The sequence below is a fragment of the Silurus meridionalis genome, chromosome 7, assembly GCF_014805685.1.
Source record: "Silurus meridionalis isolate SWU-2019-XX chromosome 7, ASM1480568v1, whole genome shotgun sequence".
Classification (NCBI taxonomy): Eukaryota; Metazoa; Chordata; class Actinopteri; order Siluriformes; family Siluridae; genus Silurus; species Silurus meridionalis.
Genome location: NC_060890.1, coordinates 6844047 through 6862498, shown reverse-complemented (window position 1 = coordinate 6862498; position 18452 = coordinate 6844047). Strand labels below are relative to the sequence as shown.

The following is an 18452-nucleotide window of genomic DNA, read 5'->3' as shown; positions in this document are numbered from 1 at the left end:
TTGCAATATTCTAACATAGTTAGCTGTATATTATGTCATGCACATTAAACAAAGGATTGCAGTTATATCGTATGTTGCTTGTTTTTTTTTAAGCAAATTACCTGCAGCGCATGGGCTTATAATTGTATTTTAATACTGTTTTGTTGTACACTATATGGACAAATGTTTGTGGACACCCGATCATAAGATTTGTATGTGTTTTTTGAACATCCCATTCCACATTTATTTCCCATTTATTTCACATTTTTTTTTTGGGAAAATGTTTCACTAGATTTTGGAGTGTGCTCCTGTTGATTTCTCTATAAGGGCATTAGTAAAAGGAGTAAGTGGTCCTCAGTCAGTGTTCCAAATCATTCCGAAGAAGTCGGAGCTCTGTAGAAGGCCACAGATCTTCCACTCCAACCCATGTAAAGCATCTCCAGGCTTTTGTGCACAGGGGCATTGTCATGCTGGAATAGGTTTAAGTCTCCTAGTTCAAGTGAAGAGAAAATTTAATTTAACTGCATCCTAAGACGTCCTCTACAATTGTGTGCCTCTAACTTTGTGGTAACAGTTTCAGGAAGAAGTATATATGTATGGAAAAGAAAGGTTCCTAATTCCTTTATCCATATAGTGAATGTTGCTGTTGGAATGTCCAGTTTAGCTGATGACTAATATTTTTTTTTTTCTAGAATTCATCTTAAATACTTTTATTCACAGTATAGAACATTTAAATAGTTCTGTATTGTGCTTATTGGTATTGTCCCTCTAGGTCCAGCATCTTTAAATTTTATACAATCTACCTCAATCTAACTCTAATAAACCTCTGGAATGGCTTAAGCATTAAAACCCTGCCTAAATGTTGTCATCTGTCTAACATCTCGAGCCAGACACATTCTCTGGAATGCAATAACTCAGCTAACCCTTCATCTGTTATCATTTTTAAGAACGCCATGAGTAAACAACAGATCTGTCATTCTCACAGGAGAAACTGGAGAGTCTAAGGTTGGATTCCTGCCTGCATTTGGCCCAAGCTACATTAACCTTTATGGGAGTCCAAGAGAGTTTACTAATTTAATCGATCCTTATGAAGACCTTAACTTTGGAAAGGCAAGTATTAAGGGCTTGTTGATATTGACAGCTTTTCTGCAAATGTTGTCATTAACCAACATGTGGAGTTTTATAGTTAATATTCTTTATGAAATTGAACCTTGGAAATAAAGATTTGAAGATTGTATTTTAGTATGTACTTGGAGTAGTATCTTGAAGTATACTGTATATATGGGTATTGGCGAATTAGCTATCTATCTATCTATCTGTCTGTCTGTCTGTCTGTGTCTGTCTGTGTCTGTCTGTCTGTCTGTCCTTCTTTCTATCTATCTATCTATCTATCTATCTATCTATCTATCTATCTATCTATCTATCTATCTATCTATCTATCTATCTATCTATCTATCTATCTATGGGGGATTCTAGGGGGAATTTCACATAGTACAACAGCACAGAGAGTAAAAAGTATACTAAAACAATTTACATTAAAGAAGAAAGCTAAAATTCGATCGATAGATAGATAGATAGACAGACAGACAGACAGACAGACAGACAGACAGACAGACAGACAGACAGATAGATAGATAGATAGATAGATAGATAGATAGATAGATAGATAGATAGATAGATAGATAGATAGATAAAATATGAAGAATTATATAAAGAAGAAATAGATATTGTGTGTGTAAGTTGATTAGAGTATATTAAATGCCTTCCCTGGAGTCAGGGGGGTTTTTAATTATTCCAAGAATATAGTGTGGTATAAGTTTTGGTTTCAGAGTATAAGAGTAAACTGTGGAACTAGTATTGATGAGGAGTGAAATGAGAGAATATTGTAGAATCAAATATTACATTTTAAATTCATACATTAGTCCCAAAGTGTATCCCAAACAGGAATCCTGATTGTTTTGTGGTTTTCTGAGAGTATGGTCATTTACTATATATTATAATATTGAGTATTGAGTATATATTGGTATATTGAGTATTGTGTATCTGGAATAGTGATTTAAAAGTTATATTTTATGGAAAGCTCTTATAATTGCACAAATAACGTTTATTTCATTGATCATTTGTTTCTAAGGGGGAAGGGGTGGCCTACAGAGGACGGATTCTTATTGAGCTTTCAACAAAGCTTGAGGGGAAGGCAGAGAAGGAAGTGGAACCCATATCAAATGATGACATTTTGGTTGCTCAGGTAGTTACATCAATAGAGTGTTTGTGGTACTTGTGACACCTGGCCATTTGCTTTGCATGTTGCATTTTAAACTGTTTATACATTTGTTTTTATTTTTCAGAAATACCAGAGAAGGAGGAAGTATTGCCTGTGTGCTGTGTTCCACAGCGCCACCATGATACAAGAGCCAGGGGAGCCTATTCAGTTTGAAGTTAGCATCGGGAACTATGGCAACAAACTGGACTCCACATGCAAACCTCTTGCTTCAACCACTCACTATAGCTGTGCTGTGTTTGATGGTAAAGACAATCAATAGACTGATGTACTGAGGACTTGAAACTGAGTTTTGAGTACAATAAAACAGAGTATTGATGGCTGGCTGGACAGACGGATCGACGGACAGAATCTATTTGAGTATTAGCATATGCTCAAGTATGCTAAAATGTATTGCAGAATTAAAATGTTTTAGAATTATGATGTCAGCATATTTCATGACATCAGCCTGCTTTTGGATTTTTACTGACAGCATGTATTATGAATATACTGTAAAATCAACATAGTATATGACCGCCCACTACTGCTGAGTATAGTGTAAAAACATAGCTGTGCCCAACTTAATGATTGTCTCCATTCTGGCTTTATAGGCAATCAGTACTACTACTTACCCTGGGCTGACACGAAGCCTGTTGTTGCCGTGATGTCATTTTGGGAGGACATCAGTCATCGATTAGATGCTGTTAACATCATTCTCCATATCGTAAACCGTTTGGTATGCATATCATTGACTGGTTACACACATTTAAACAATGCTTTCTAAAAATCAGGTAACTTCATTTATTTGGATTTTACCTGAAATTGTGAACTGATTGCCATAACCTGTTCACTACTTACAGCAAGATAACATCACCGAGCTAAAAAATGCAATACTAGCGAAAGTCTCCGAGACAAATCTGTTTGAGATTTGGAGCAAACTTTTAAGCCAACTCATGGAGGACATCAGCAGGTGAGCTTTTTCTTTCATTTCTTCCCACACCATATGATGCTTAGGTAAAAGGATTTATTTCCAAATGGCATATTGATACCATCATGTAATGGTTGACTGACATAAATGTTTGCCTTCAGTGTTGCACCAGCGTTTTTAAATCCAAACCCGTTCCTCTTAGCTTGAAACTCCCAGACCTGGAGGGTACAGCTAATCTCACAGCCCTGGACATCCAGATTAGGAAGCTGCGAGACACCTCATTGAAGAGCATCATGACTGCAGCTGAGTACATGCTACAGGAGGGTGAAAACATTGCCGAGACTGTGAACACTATTGATGGCTGGCTGGACAAACTTAAACACCTGGCTGAGGAGGTGGATACTTTTTCAGAGCCTGTTAAACATCTGTTTTCTTTATTTTGGGTTCAATCTTTGCTTCACAAAACTCACTCTAGTGCTTTAATTACTGTATAGAGTATTGCATTTGATGTTCATCTGATCATTCTTATGTGTTTTATATGTTCTCAACAGCCCCAGAACAGCATGCCTGATGTGATTATCTGGATGTTGAGGGGAGAGAAACGGGTGGCCTACAGCCGCATTCCAGCTCATCAAGTTCTCTATTCAGTGTACAGTGAGGAGGCGTGTGGCCAGTACTGTGGAAAAACCCAAACCATTTTTCTAAAGGTATTATTGTCATATTAATAGAAAATTACTGCTAAAGTATTAACATTGAGTATTTGTGCTACTCGTGTACTATATACAGTTGTGTTCAAAATTATTCAACCCCCAATGCTGTAAATGGTTTTAGGGAATTTAGTGTACATTTGTAATTGTATTCAGAATGAAATCCTACAAGGACTTCTTAAAGAACCATATGCAACTAAAATGACATCAATTAGTTTTGTAATACAGTAGTAAATGTTTCTTTTGTGAATTCTTCATTGACATAATTATTCAACCCCTTAAAGACTACCACTCTGAAGAACAGAGGTTCAATGAAGTGTTTTCAATCAGGTATTGAAAACACCTGTGGATATCAGGGAGCAGCAATAAAGCCTAATAAGCACCAATTAGGCAGCTTTAAAATGACTGTGATACTCAGCTCCTTCTAGACATTTACTGGTGTGGTTACAAACATGGTGAGGTCAAGAGAATGGTCCAGGAAGACAAGAGAACAGGTGATTACTCTTCACAGGAAGGGCAATGGCTATAAGAAGATTGCAAAGATGTTAAACATACCAAGAGACACCATAGGAAGCATCATTCGCAAATTCAAGGCAAAGGGCACTGTTGAAACGCTACCTGGTCGTGGCAGAAAGAAGATGCTGACTTCGACTGCTGTGCGCTACCTGAAGCGTGAGTGGAGAAAAGTCCCGTGTGACTGCTGAGGAACTGAGAAAAGATTTGTCAGATGTGGGTACTGAAGTTTCTGCTCAGACATTGCGCACCCTGCGTAATGAAGGCCCCCATGCCAGAACTCCCAGGCGCACCCCCTTGCTGTCCCCAAAGAATAAGAAGAGTCGACTGCAGTATGCCAAAAGTCATGTGGACAAACCACAGAAGTTTTGGGATAGTGTTCTGTGGACTGATGAAACAAAATTAGAACTGTTTGGGCCCATGGATCAACGCTATGTTTGGAGGAGGAAGAACAAGGCCTATGAAGAAAAGAACACCTTGCCTACTGTGAAGCATGGCGGGGGGTCAATCATGCTTTGGGGCTGTTTTGCTTCTGCAGGTACTGGGAAGCTTCAGCGTGTGCAAGGTACCATGAATTCTCTTCAGTACCAGGAGATATTGGATGACAATGTGATGCAGTCCGTCACAAACCTGAGGCTTGGAAGGCGTTGGACCTTTCAACAGGACAATGATCCCAAGCATACCTCCAAGTCCACTAGAGCATGGTTGCAGATTAAAGGCTGGAACATTTTGAAGTGGCCATCGCAGTCACCAGACTTAAATCCGATTGAGAACCTCTGGTGGGACTTAAAGAAAGCAGTTGCAGTGCGCAAACCTAAGAATGTGACTGAACTGGAGGCTTTTGCCCATGATGAATGGGCGAAGATACCCGTAGATCGCTGCAAGACACTTGTGTCAAGCTATGCTTCACGTTTAAAAGCTGTTATAACTGTAAAAGGATGTTGTACTAAGTACTAAGATTGAATGTCACTTGGGGGTTGAATAAAACTGATAATGATGTGAGCTCAGAAAAGACATTTGTGGTTATTTCATTATAAATGTTATGTTATATTTGTCTGACCTACACGTGCCTCTTTGATTTAATTGTAAGCAGGATGACTGAATGATCATAATCAATGTCAAACCGACCAAAACAATCAATTTCAGTGGGGGTTGAATAATTTTGAACACAACTGTATATAAGTGTGTTCTGGAAAGCTAACTGATTTCTTCTGCAGTACCCAATGGACAAAAACAAGGGTTGTAAGCTTCCGGCTCAAATACGTGTGAATATGTGGCTGGGATTAGCTGCAGTCGAGAAAAAGTTCAATGCGTATGCTGAGGGAACTTTCACTGTCTACGCGGAACTGGTAAATCTTTTTATATGTTGTTTAAAGGGATATTTTATATTCTGAATTACTTTCACAATTTGGTGAGACTGCCTGAGAATGGATAGAGCATAAAAAAGCTGTTTCTTTCTGACAGTATGAGAACCAGGCGAAATTGTTGGGCAAGTGGGGTACTTCTGGTCTGCTAAATCGCCCTAAGTTCTCTGATGTGACGGGCAAAGTGAAACTGAAGCAGGAGTATTTTCTGCCCCCTGGAGGCTGGCAGTGGGACCAAGAATGGTTTTTGGATCCAGAGAAAGGGTGCATATATTAGTTTATATGTTTAGCTTGATTTTAAAAGAAAAGTGTCTAATTTTGATTGATTAGTATCCTAACTGTTATTGTATTGTGATGTGTGATAGTTTGCTGACGGAAGCTGATGCTGGACACAGTGAGTTTGTGGACGAAGTGTATGAGAATCAGACTCGGTATCCCGGAGGAGAGTGGGCAGCGGCGTCAGAACCATACACAGACGTGGTAAGGAAATCAGGATACAATTTACAACACAGACTTAAAAATTGAACGCTGACACATTTTAGCATGTGATGCATGTATTTGACTTGGAAATGACTGTAAATGGCCTGAGAATTTTTTTTAAAGAGTTCTAAGGATGGTACCTTCTTTCAGAATGGAGAGAAGACCCATCCACCGGATGAGATAGAGTGCCCTCATGGATGGAAATGGATGGATGAGTGGACTTTTGATGACAAAAGGGCGGTGGATGAGAGAGGTTAGCTTCCTTACATTTAAAGTTGCATTAAAATGATGGAATGAGATGGAATTTTTGTACGAGTTTGTGACTGTGAATATTTGATTAAAAGGTTGGGAATATGGCATGACGATTCCTCCTGATGATAAGCCCAAGTCGTGGGTGGCAGCTGAGAAAATGTACCATTGTCACCGCCGTAGAAGAAAAATCAGGCCACGCAAAAAAGTGGCCAGCGGTACCGCAGGTCCTGAGGTATGGCCTATCAGCTATATGGAAAATACATATACACACACACATAATATATATCAGGGGTGTAACGGTACACAAAATATCACGGTTTACGTTTTTTTACCTCGGTTTTTATGTCACGGTTCGGTACAATTTCTGTACAGTTAGGGGAAACAAATGCAAGACAAAAAAAAATTTATTAACGCAGTTTATTATATTAACATTTGTGAGCATCAACATTTGAAGAGTTTTAAAAAAATGTTAATAATAAAGTGTGTGCTTGAAATAATAATATGTAAAATAATATTTTTTTATATTTTTCTAAATAAAATAGAATAAATCAAATTAATGCAATGCACTTTTTATTATACTGATTAAATTGTGTAATTAATTTAATTGACACAAGTTCAATTAATGAAATTAAATTATAGAAACGTTTATTTACATTTATATTTATTTACATTTGTGGACCCCATTTGGTTAATTTGTGTGTGTATGCATGTGTGTGTGTTTTACATTTAAAAATTACATTTATTAAAGACATGTTCTGCTTAACTGTTCTTATTTCAACATAATTTAACAAATGTCTTCATTCCTTCCATCCTTCATTTATTCACTTCCTCGATATGGGGAATCGTCAAGATTTTCTCTTTTTAAAAACATTTTTGAAACTGGACGTAAAGCGCTAAAGAAACAATAGCTCTAGCTTAGCCATTAGCCACTAACCCGGCAGTGGCTAACGGCTAAGCTAGCAATATTGCTTCTTTAGCGTTAGATTCGTTAGCGCTCTAGATTCTTTGGCGTTTTCATGCTTGCGCAAAACAAATTGTATTTCCAGCACAGAGTAAGGAGCCATAGTGACACTGTGCTAACTCGTTCCTCACTCGTTCCTGTGCTAACTGTGCTAACACGTTCCTGAGGGAACTCAGATCTTAATTACCAAACTGAAAGATCTCCTTTCTGCATTGTTAATTCCTTACTAGAAAAAAGATACAGGAGATCCAGAAGGTTGGGAGTTTACATCTCTTATTGGATGGAAGTTCCACCAACAGGAGCGCTCCTCCGATTCGTTCCGCCGCCGACGCTGGAGAAGGAAAATGGAACCTTCTGATAGCATTGGCCCGTCAGCCATCTTTAAATTAGAGGGGGCGCTGGTGAGTAAACTTAATGGTCCTCCCCTTAGCACTAATTTACAGTGTGTATGTTACTGAAATAAGTAAACAAATTTAATTAATTTATATTAAATATGCCATGGCTTAAGGTTTTGTATTTGATTTACTTTACAGGGTATGGATGTGGAAAAAAAGGGGGATGACAAAGGTTCAAAATCAGACGCCACTAACTTGTTTGGGGCCAACACACCCAATGTGTCATGTACTTTTGACAGTAAGTAAGACTCTTAATGTTGCTTTTTATGGTTTTCAAGCTTTTTTTGCATTTAAAAATGAAATTCATTTCATTGAGTGTAAACAGTAATATATTGTGTTTCTAATTATTGTCTATTATTTTTAGGAGCTTATGAATACCACCTACGGGTCTATGTTTACCAGGCCAGAAACCTGCTCGCCTTGGACAAAGATAGTTTCTCGGGTAAGTAAACCCCTATCTGCCTTGTTGTTGTTGTTTTATATCAATTAAGTCAAACTAAGTCTTTTTTTGTAATATATCTTGATTTTTTAATTGGTTTAATTACAGATCCATATGTGCATGTGTCTTTCTTGCACATGAGCAAGACCACAGAAATTGTCAAGTCCACCTTGAACCCAACCTGGGATCAAACTCTTATCTTCAAAAGAGTGCAAATCTACGGGGATCCTCAAATCCTTGCCCGCAACCCACCTCAAGTTGTTTTGGAGATATTTGACAGTGACCAAGTGGTTTGTTCTTATTTTTCTAATCTACATTTAAAAAGTCCAAAACACCAAGTTAATAGGCAAAATATAGTTGAGGCTAGGATCAAATATTTCCAATAACAGCACACTTCAAAATATTTTATTACTTTTTTAACCAAAGCAAGTTTGCAATAGATTATATCTCATTCAATAAATTGATACATTCCAGCTTTTAGGTTTTAACAAGACAACATCTGTATTCTTATTTAAGACACTGTAACATCATTTATACATACTTCACTATGATTGTGTGTTTCAGGGCAAAGACGAAGCACTGGGCAGAAGTAGCTGCCGGCCATTAGTGAAGCTGAACCCAGCCATGGACATATCTCCTAAGCTTCTCTGGTGTCCTGTCCTGCACAAGGAAGTGCCTGCTGGACAAATACTGGTTTCTGCAGAACTCATATTATGTAACAAGGTATCTAATATGTAATATCCAGTATGTAATTTCTGGTATGAATGTATCGATGATAATGTATCTATTTCAATAACTTGTGTAATGTCTAATGTGATTTTCCTCAGGGAAATGAGAACGAACTTCCTCTTGTCCCACCAAAGAAAGGTGATATGCTATACATGGTGCCTCAGGGGGTCCGTCCTGTAGTGCAGCTCACTGCCATCGAGGTAAACTGAGTTGAAATGATATTTGAACATAGATATATGCAGTGTGAGGCCCATTTTAATACTAATAGATATATAGCAATATTTGTTAACTGATGAATATTAGGAAAGATGGTTACTCTTCTCTGATCTGTTTGTTACCACGTCTGGTAGCAAAACACTATTATGTATTTTTTTAATCACTTGTGATTTGTGTAGATTCTGGCATGGGGTTTGCGCAACATGAAGACTTACCAGTTGGCACCGGTGACCTCCCCGAGCTTGGTGGTGGAGTGTGGAGGGGAAAGGATTAAGTCTGCAGTCATCAGGAACATGAAAAAGAATCCCAATTTCCCTGGAAATATTCTTCATATGAAAGTGGTAAGATGTGTTTTTTTTTTTTTTTATAAGAACAAGCCAATTTGGATGTTAATAAACTAATTAGCATGTGTTACCTGATCCTGAAGCTCTTGCCCAAAGAGGAGATGTACACACCTCCAATTGTGCTCAAAGTTATTGATCATAGGCCATTTGGGAGGACGCCTGTAGTAGGCCAGTGCACCATTGACTCATTGGAAGAATATAGATGTGACCCGTATAGCACTGTGGCTGAAGTGGCTATGTCATCAAAAGGTAACTTCTTGTACATATTAATAATCTTAAAGGTACATTGTCTTTGTAAGATGTTGTATTGTACAGAGAAAATGTCTATTGTGGGTTAAAATGTTTTTATATTTGTCTTTCCTACAGTGGCTTTAATGGCAGCAGCTCCTGAAGAGCTCCACATAAACATAGAAGAAAGGCCTCTTCTCGAAACACAGGTGGAGTTTTTAGGCACAGTCTCATCACTCATCACAACCTGGATTCATTTTAGGGCTCTTATGCAGTCGTGTCCATGAGCATGTTCTGACCGTTAGCATTGTGACTTTCAGTTTATGCACGGCATCTCAACAGCGTTTGACAAAATGGCTCCACCTTTACCACTCCGTGTATGTATGGTATAAATGATGCTTCAAGATGGCCGGTGTTCAACTCCTCATTAGAATCTGAAATCACTTCATAATTTTTTTCTGCTTTTTAAATTTCAATACTTTGATCATTTGGAAATTGGGACGTAATCAATCAAATCCATTCATTATCATGATTTAAATATCATGAATCACTCACTATCATAGCTGCTCAAAGCTCTGTGTGATTTAGAGCTATACAGAGTTTAGACCTGCCTCACACCAAGTCTTATATATGTTATATGTTATGTTATATATAAAGATATATATTTTTATTTTTTTTATTTTTGCCTAATTTCATGTTTAACATTATCTTCTTTTTCTGTTCTGGGGATAAAACCTGACAGCAAGAGAAGGTAATTTTTAAATATATATTCTATAGTATATTTAGAATAATACTCAGCATTCCAAGCTTGTTGGTGCTTATTGAATATTTTTTGCTTTACGTTGCATTATAGGAGAAAGAGATAATTGATTGGTGGAGTAAGTTTTATGCTTCGATTGGAGAACATGAGAAATGTGGCCCATACCTTCAGAAAGGATATGACACCCTGAAGGTAAGGCTGATCTCTAAGTCAGAGTACATAAATCATCTTTGTCAAAAGAGTGTCTGGGATAAATATTAGCCAGATAAACAGTACTATGTATTGTTTTAGAATAAGAGGTAAGTATACCTCAAGGCTCTTCTCTGTTCTGGCACCGGGGTGGTGGAAAGAACTTCCTCTAGATGTCCGTAAAGCGGAGTCTCTGACTATCTTCAAGGGGAGGTTAAAGACCAACCTCTTCCTAAAACACTTAATTAAGCACTTTCCAAGTTTGATTTGTAGAATTCAAGAGATAAATCCATATTAAGTTTGTAATCTTGCATACCAGTTTAGATTTATTCAATACTAGAGACTCAAAGCACTTTTGTACGTCGCTCTGGATAAGGGCGTCTGCTAGATGCCGCAAATGAAATGAAATTTTCCAAGATGGCGTGGCCAGTTATGATGAGCAGATGCGGGTAGTCCCTGAGTCACCGTGGTTTGAAAAAAATGTATGAATTAATGCAGAAAACGTAGCAGTATATATATGGTAGGATATAGGTGTTTTTGGTGTTTTCAAGCCCAATTCTAGCTCTTGTCTCTCTCCATTTTTATTGGTGTTGCTGGACACTTAAACAGAGCGAGTCCAGCTACAACTTCCACTCACTTTCCCACTGCCACATATACTGGAAAGTTTATACATCGTGGTAGTGTCAATTGTTCTCTTTTGCTAAATTATCTACTGTAATTTGTAAATTATTAACAAATCCCAATAAAATACCCCATACTGTTCACCATTCTTTAAGACTCCTGAGTAGACTAGGCCATTACTCGACTTGTCAAGTTACAATTGGGTCATCGTAACACGTCTTAACCGTAAGTCGAAGACTTCCTGTATTTACTTTGTTTGGTTTGACTGAGACTGAATTGTGCACATTGTTACAGGTGTACAACTGTGAGCTTGAAAATATCGCTGATTATAAGGGTTTGACTGATTTCTGTAACACCTTCAAACTCTACCGGGGAAAGAGCGACACCGGTGAGGACGACCCTTCTGTAGTTGGGGAGTTTAAGGTAAAAAAAATGTGCAGCATAATAAGATATGCCTTTATTCGTCCCAAAGTGGGGACATTTCTGTAGTTATAAAAGATGAGCTGAGAGTCATAGACTGAATTCTAATAGGAAGAATCATTTACTTTTTTATTAATGTATTTTTGACCTACCGTTTTTCAGGGAGCGTTCAAACTCTACCCGCTCTCAGATGACCCAGCCATCCCCTCACCTCCACAGCAGTTCAGGGAGCTTCCTGACAGCGGTCCTCAGGAGTGCATTGTCAGGATCTACGTGGTCAGAGCGGTTGATCTGCAACCCAAAGACAACAACGGTTTAGTAAGTGTCATATAAGAGGCACTGATGCAGGTGCAGGTTTTAATCCATTTAATATTTATTATAATAAACACAATGGCACTTAACGTCAAACAGACTCAGAGTCACAATCAGGCAATGGGTCAAGCAATCAACAAACAGGGTATCACGAGAATCGAGTAGCGAAACAATATAGTTTTTCATCCGTTTCTGTACAATTCACTTTTTTTAATGTTGCTCAAACCTTTTTTCTATGTAGTGCGATCCATACATTAAGATCACTTTGGGAAAGAAGACCATTGATGACCGAGACAATTACATACCGAATACCACGAGCCCAATGTTTGGAAGGTAGCATGATTTTTTACGTGTTTACAGATTACATTCTTTCGTGTGTTAGTTCCCCATTTCATTAAAGTTAACCGCATTTCCATTTTCTCAACGACAGAATGTTTGAGATGTCATGCTTCCTCCCTCAAGACAAAGACCTGAAGATCTCTGTTTATGACTTTGATCTGCTTACTCGTGATGAGAAAGTTGGAGAGACGGTGATTGACCTGGAGAACCGGTTTCTTTCTCGTTTCGGGTCCTACTGTGGCTTGCCACAGACTTATTGCATGTGAGAAACCATATACACAAACCTTTAATCTGTCACTTGTTTATAAGCGATATAACTCAATGCAGTCAAACTTCATTATGGATTTGTTGGTCCATTTTATAACGCACTCTGTTGCACGTGCAACAATTTGGTATTCCGCACAGCTTCCGCTTTTCTTCTGGAGCCAATCAAATGTGTGAATGACCGGCGACTCATGCCAAAGTTTCGCTTCTATTCCAGGTCAATAAATTCCAGTAACACAACCCGCTCACATCAGTCCTTTCTACGGACCTTCATTTCCAAACCTTTTGTTTTTTTCGGAGGAGGGAGGGATAGAACTGAGACACAGCCACCAGCTCAGCTTCCTGTCCCCATATTTTGCACATTCCTTCCAGCTGTAGTTTGCCTACAAATGCACGGTGTTTCTTGATTAAGAGCAACACTTAAAAAAATAATGTGCATAAAAAATAATGAACTTCATGCTGACAGTATTTAAAGGTGGCACATGTAAACACCATATCGACTTAGATAACGTCTCATGTAAACAGTCCACCGAATCTTTCATTCAGGAATCGGAATGAAAACAAAGTGTACATGTTAAATGGCTATTAAGTCCCCATTTGCTGTTATAATAATCTTCACTCTTCTGGGGAGATGTACTAGATTTGAAAGTGTGTTGGTAAAGATTTGTGCTCATTCAGCCACAAGGATAGTAAAAGTTTGGTGTTGCATTTTCTGGGTTGCATTTCATCACTTTTGTCCATTTTTTATTAATATTTTTAATATATTTTGTGTAACATTACTTTTTTATATATCATCACCTGATCGTGACAGATTTTTAATTTGATTGGTCAAAAATAAACAAATCATTGATTGCAAAAAAAAAAAGTGCATCTGAACCCGTTAGAAATGAATGGAATACAATGACTTTACATTTGAAAACAACGGAGAACATAAGCACTTCATGAAATTCTTATCCCATGTCAGTAATATTTTATTGCAATTCCATAATTACATCAATCGATCGGTATGCTGGAAAATAAACATATTTTAGTTGCATATTTTTAATATATTTGAAATTAATTAATTCGATATCAAAATAATCTTCACTATTGTGAACAAGTCTCTGACCTACGTTATATGTTATTCCTATGAGAACAGATCCGGGCCGAATCAATGGCGAGATCAGCTGAAGCCATCGCAGATTCTTCAGAACCATGCACGTATGAAGGGAGTCTCTCCTCCTCGATCTGAGGACAACGGAAACACCTTAAGTTTCAACGGCCAAGAATATCTGCTCTCTGACTTTGGTGAATTTTTTAATTATTATGACCTATTGTGCCTTCTAAAGGAATACATTCTCCAGATGAGTTGAATTCATACTGATTAGCTGTGTATATCTGTAGAGGCGAACAAAGAAATTCACCATCATTTGGGCCCACCGAGTGAGCGGATCGCTCTTCACGTACTCAGGACCCAAGGTTTCGTTCCAGAGCATGTGGAAACCAGAACACTCTACAGCACCTTCCAGCCAACACTGTCTCAGGTTTATAATGCATAGGTTTTCGTAATGCGCCGAACTTAGTTCTGAGTTAAAAATCTGTTTATTAATAGACTTTTTTGATTATATAGTGTGTATGTGCCATTAGGTCAGTGTAAATGTGCGGTTACTATATAAATGATAACATTAGATATAAACAAACACATTAATATACACGTGATTTGAATTTCAATTCCTAACCAATGGGATTTATGAATTCAATACTTACAGTGGTATAAACGGATCTAAAAACCAAGTTTGTATTTGTATCTGTTTTAGGGAAGTCTTCAAATGTGGGTTGATGTTTTCCCCAAAAGCCTTGGACTTCCTGGACCTCCATTTGACATTACTCCACGCAGAGCTAAAAAGTAAAGGTTACTCTCAGTAACTTTTAATGCATCTTAACATTACATTTTGGCGCTCATATGTCTAGCCATTGGTTTATTCTTTTCTACCAGGCACATTTTGCGTGTCATCGTTTGGAACACCACCAATGTCATTTTGGATGAAACCAGCATCACTGGAGAGAAGATGAGTGACATCTATGTAAAAGGGTACATGCAAGAACTTCTTCACTTCATCCACCATTCCACATTTAGTTCTTATTTGCTATCATAACAACCTCCACTCTTCTGGGAAGATGTTCCACTAGATTCTGGATTGTGCTTGTAGAGAGATTTGTTCATTCAGCTACAAGGATGATTGTAAAGTCAGAGACTGATGTAGGGTGAGGACATCTGTGCTACAGTCATCGTTCCAATTCATCCCAAAGATTATAGGATTAGGCTTTTATTGTCATTTCACCCATATATAGTTTACACAGTACACGGTGAAATGAAACAACGTTCCTCCTGAACCCTGGTGATACATAAAACAACATAGAGCTACATCACAGAAAACACAGGGCTAAACAGTGCAAAGACAATACAGGACAGTGCCAGACAACACAAGAGAGTGTAAGACAAATACACAAAACACAAAATAGCGCCACCAGTAAACTGTATATTGCACAGTGCGGTGTGTAAAAGAGTAAAGTGAATATTGTAATAGTCAAAGCGCTATAGAAGGATGCTCAAGATCTTCCACTCCAACTCATGTAAAGCTTATCTTATTGGAGCTGGATTTGTGTAGGGGTTTTGTCGTGCTGGAACACGATTGGGTCTCGTAGTTTAAGTGAAGGACAAGGGCCTCCATCATTGTGGTAGCAATTTGGGGAAGAAGCACATACTGTATGGCTGGAAAGACCAGGCATATACTATATTTTTGTCCATTGAGTGTAGAGCCATTATCAGTGCTTTTTCTTTCATTCAGCATTTACATTTTTTTGGGTTTGTGTAACATTCACAGGTGGATGGCAGGAAAGGAAGAGGACAAGCAAAAAACTGATGTCCATTACCGATCTCTTGACGGGGATGGAAATTTCAACTGGAGATATGTCTTTGAGTTTGATTACCTGCCTGCTGAGCAACTGTGCCTGGTTTCCAAAAAGGTAATGCATCAACAGGTTATAAATGTAATATAATTAAAGTGTATAAATTGAATTATTTATACTCTCTTATTATAGCGTAATTTTTATGTAGATTAGCAAAGTTCTGGTTAGCTTAACATAGAATATGGCTAAAGTGTGACTCAAAATCATTGTGACATGCTTCTGCAATTCTGCGTGTGTTGGTGCTGAGGTTCCAGACTTGGGGTAGAACAAGTACTGAGAAATTCCACTCAAATAAACATATAGATAATGTGTAAACATCGTACTTAATTCGAAATCAAAGTATGTAAATGTCCCCAACTGAAATTAAATCAGTTGCTACTTTGGAATTAAACTAGTCCCAAAGTCCCAATAGTTACTGTCAAGTTTTTGTAATAAAAAAAATGTTAATTTATAAGTTGATAATACGGCTTTATTGGCTTGCTTGAAAAATTAGTTTATGTAAGTTTGCTGCTCAAACGCATGACCCAATAATGAATCAATAATGTATCAACATCAAGTATGTCTAATAGCTAATTTCAAATAACCAGGATCTGACTCTCTGCATAGCTAATTACATTAGCTACTGGAACTGATACCATTGTAACCGGACATTAGCGAAGAAAACTACATTGGTTTAATTAGTTATCGAATTGTTCCTCAACAAGCTTTTTCTAGAAAGATCAAATAAATTACAAGACTTATAAAATATTGAAAGAGTGCAAGAAGAACTGATACTTATCAAATAGCTACACCGCCAACCCCATTGTATAGCATGATAACATCACTACAGATTACAAATAGGCATGATTCCTGCTAGTTTTGATAACATTGTTGAACTTTGTTGAACTTGATTGAATGATAAAATTAGCTCATTCTAATGATGTGTAATAAAAAGTCAACGCCTGGATGAGAATAGCCCTGGCTGAAAAAGAACTCTGTCTAAATTGTAATAAAGTAAGAGTATAAGTATTGAGTTTTAGTATCACTCGGGTAAAATATGAATTCACTAAAATAATACTTGAATATAGTAACCAAGTATTTTCCAGCCTATTACTCTATTCAATGATAAAATACTTGCAAACTTGCAAAAGCTTCTTTTGGAAGTTGTATGTATGTTTTCATCTATAAAAAAAATACTTAGAAGGTGTTTTTCTTCTGAACAGGAACATTTCTGGAGCCTTGACAAAACAGAATTCCGAATCCCCCCTCAGCTGATAGTCCAAATATGGGACAATGATAAATTCTCCCTGGATGATTACCTTGGTAAGATGTCTTGCCTCTTGTGTTTATGAGACAGCTAAACTTCTCCTGCTCGTGTAATAGAGGGTGATCATTTGTTATGTTTCCCAGGCACCATTGAACTGAATCTGCACAATCTCATCTCGCCTGCTAAAACACCTGAGAAATGCAGCCTGCATATGCTGGATAATGTGACTAAAACAGCTCAGAAATATGACCAGTCCAAATCTCTGTTTGCCCAGAAGTCTGTCAGAGGATGGTGGCCCTGCTATATTGAAAAAAATGGAAATAAGGAGCTTGGTGTATGTATACAATGGCTAACACAATGTCAATTCATTAGATTGATTTTAATGAGATAAAACTACTTTTGACATGAAACTACTTTTTAGGGGAAAGTGGAGATGACACTGGAGATAGTCAATGAGAAGGAGGCAGATGAGAGGCCAGCGGGAAAAGGCAGAGATGAACCCAACATGAATCCAAAGCTCAACTTACCCAAGTAATCACAAGCAGCCATGACAGCATACTAAAAGTTTTAAAGAATGCTCACCTTTGTTAACATATCGTTTCTTGTGTTCATTTAGCCGACCGGAAACCTCCTTCTTTTGGTTTACGAACCCATGCAAGACCTTGAAGTTCATTGTATGGCGAAGATTCAAGTGGCTGTTTATTGGTTTGATTATATTGATATTAGTGCTGCTATTCCTTGGAATCCTTCTTTATTCATTACCGGTAAGAATATTGAATATAGCGATTAATGAGCTGGTAGTGTTTCCCGAATCATACAGTGCTACAGAATATTATAGTAAAGACAACCTTTTTTTTCCCCCTTCATATGTCATTAATTAACAATTTGTTTTTTGCTCTTGCAGAACTACATCTCAATGAAAATTGTGCAACCAATTAAATGAGAAGGACATCTGCCTTGGAGAGGCAGGAGCAACAGAACACGTTTTTTTGAAGAAGCTATGCTAAAATACAAAGTTTTTATTCACTGCAGGTTAATTTATAGGATTTTATATTTTTCATCTAATTTCCCCAGTGGAATTGGCATGCATGTTACACTGTCCTGTTCAATGCAATGAGCTTTTTTAATAGGAATAAAAAAAATGTCATATTTGGTACCATTTATTCAGCATATCACATGTCTTATTCTATTGATTACAAACATTTAAAAACAGTCACTATAGTGTAAAATAAATAATAAAGAAAAGTATTGGAACTAAAGGTGTGTTCCTAGTTAGTTTGTTCTTAGTTTACTATGAAATTTGATATGCCAAGACAACATTTTTTTTTCCATGAACAGTCATTTTTAACATGCTTTGAACATTTTAACTTTTTGTTTGTGGTAATAAAAATCAATGTTCTCATCAAAAAAAAAAAAAAAAAACCTTATTGTGTCCATGCACGAACAACACGTTATCTATAATACCAATTTCATTTCAATGTCATTAGATTTATTGTAATATTTCTTTGTATAAAAAATCCAACTGCAAAAACATGGAAACACAATGAGTTATTACAATTA

The 18452-nt window shown here is 37.3% G+C and overlaps 1 protein-coding gene across 4 annotated transcripts in view; it reads left to right on the top strand.

The window, feature by feature from the left end:
* myof (myoferlin) overlaps nucleotides 1-18151 on the top strand; it is a 37680-nt gene extending 19529 nt beyond the window's left edge. For 2 of the 4 annotated variants that reach the window (XM_046854072.1, XM_046854071.1), the window contains 38 exons: nucleotides 965-1089; nucleotides 2111-2224; nucleotides 2325-2502; nucleotides 2848-2972; nucleotides 3097-3206; nucleotides 3367-3559; nucleotides 3716-3871; nucleotides 5602-5733; nucleotides 5849-6012; nucleotides 6114-6228; nucleotides 6379-6481; nucleotides 6573-6712; nucleotides 7672-7842; nucleotides 7975-8074; nucleotides 8201-8278; nucleotides 8384-8565; nucleotides 8840-8998; nucleotides 9103-9204; nucleotides 9400-9561; nucleotides 9648-9813; nucleotides 9931-10001; nucleotides 10113-10169; nucleotides 10535-10543; nucleotides 10646-10744; nucleotides 11657-11785; nucleotides 11945-12100; nucleotides 12336-12427; nucleotides 12525-12695; nucleotides 13836-13984; nucleotides 14081-14220; nucleotides 14494-14582; nucleotides 14673-14768; nucleotides 15562-15703; nucleotides 16849-16948; nucleotides 17036-17226; nucleotides 17314-17423; nucleotides 17509-17656; nucleotides 17797-18151. In XM_046854072.1, coding sequence (XP_046710028.1) covers nucleotides 965-1089; nucleotides 2111-2224; nucleotides 2325-2502; nucleotides 2848-2972; nucleotides 3097-3206; nucleotides 3367-3559; nucleotides 3716-3871; nucleotides 5602-5733; nucleotides 5849-6012; nucleotides 6114-6228; nucleotides 6379-6481; nucleotides 6573-6712; nucleotides 7672-7842; nucleotides 7975-8074; nucleotides 8201-8278; nucleotides 8384-8565; nucleotides 8840-8998; nucleotides 9103-9204; nucleotides 9400-9561; nucleotides 9648-9813; nucleotides 9931-10001; nucleotides 10113-10169; nucleotides 10535-10543; nucleotides 10646-10744; nucleotides 11657-11785; nucleotides 11945-12100; nucleotides 12336-12427; nucleotides 12525-12695; nucleotides 13836-13984; nucleotides 14081-14220; nucleotides 14494-14582; nucleotides 14673-14768; nucleotides 15562-15703; nucleotides 16849-16948; nucleotides 17036-17226; nucleotides 17314-17423; nucleotides 17509-17656; nucleotides 17797-17835 — 4763 coding nt within the window. In that variant the 3' untranslated portion in view covers nucleotides 17836-18151. The remainder of the gene's footprint in view (nucleotides 1-964; nucleotides 1090-2110; nucleotides 2225-2324; nucleotides 2503-2847; nucleotides 2973-3096; nucleotides 3207-3366; nucleotides 3560-3715; nucleotides 3872-5601; nucleotides 5734-5848; nucleotides 6013-6113; nucleotides 6229-6378; nucleotides 6482-6572; nucleotides 6713-7671; nucleotides 7843-7974; nucleotides 8075-8200; nucleotides 8279-8383; nucleotides 8566-8839; nucleotides 8999-9102; nucleotides 9205-9399; nucleotides 9562-9647; nucleotides 9814-9930; nucleotides 10002-10112; nucleotides 10170-10534; nucleotides 10544-10645; nucleotides 10745-11656; nucleotides 11786-11944; nucleotides 12101-12335; nucleotides 12428-12524; nucleotides 12696-13835; nucleotides 13985-14080; nucleotides 14221-14493; nucleotides 14583-14672; nucleotides 14769-15561; nucleotides 15704-16848; nucleotides 16949-17035; nucleotides 17227-17313; nucleotides 17424-17508; nucleotides 17657-17796) is intronic. The other 2 variants (XM_046854074.1, XM_046854073.1) reach the window with 1 other exon arrangement.
* The last annotated feature ends 301 nt before the right edge of the window (nucleotides 18152-18452 follow it).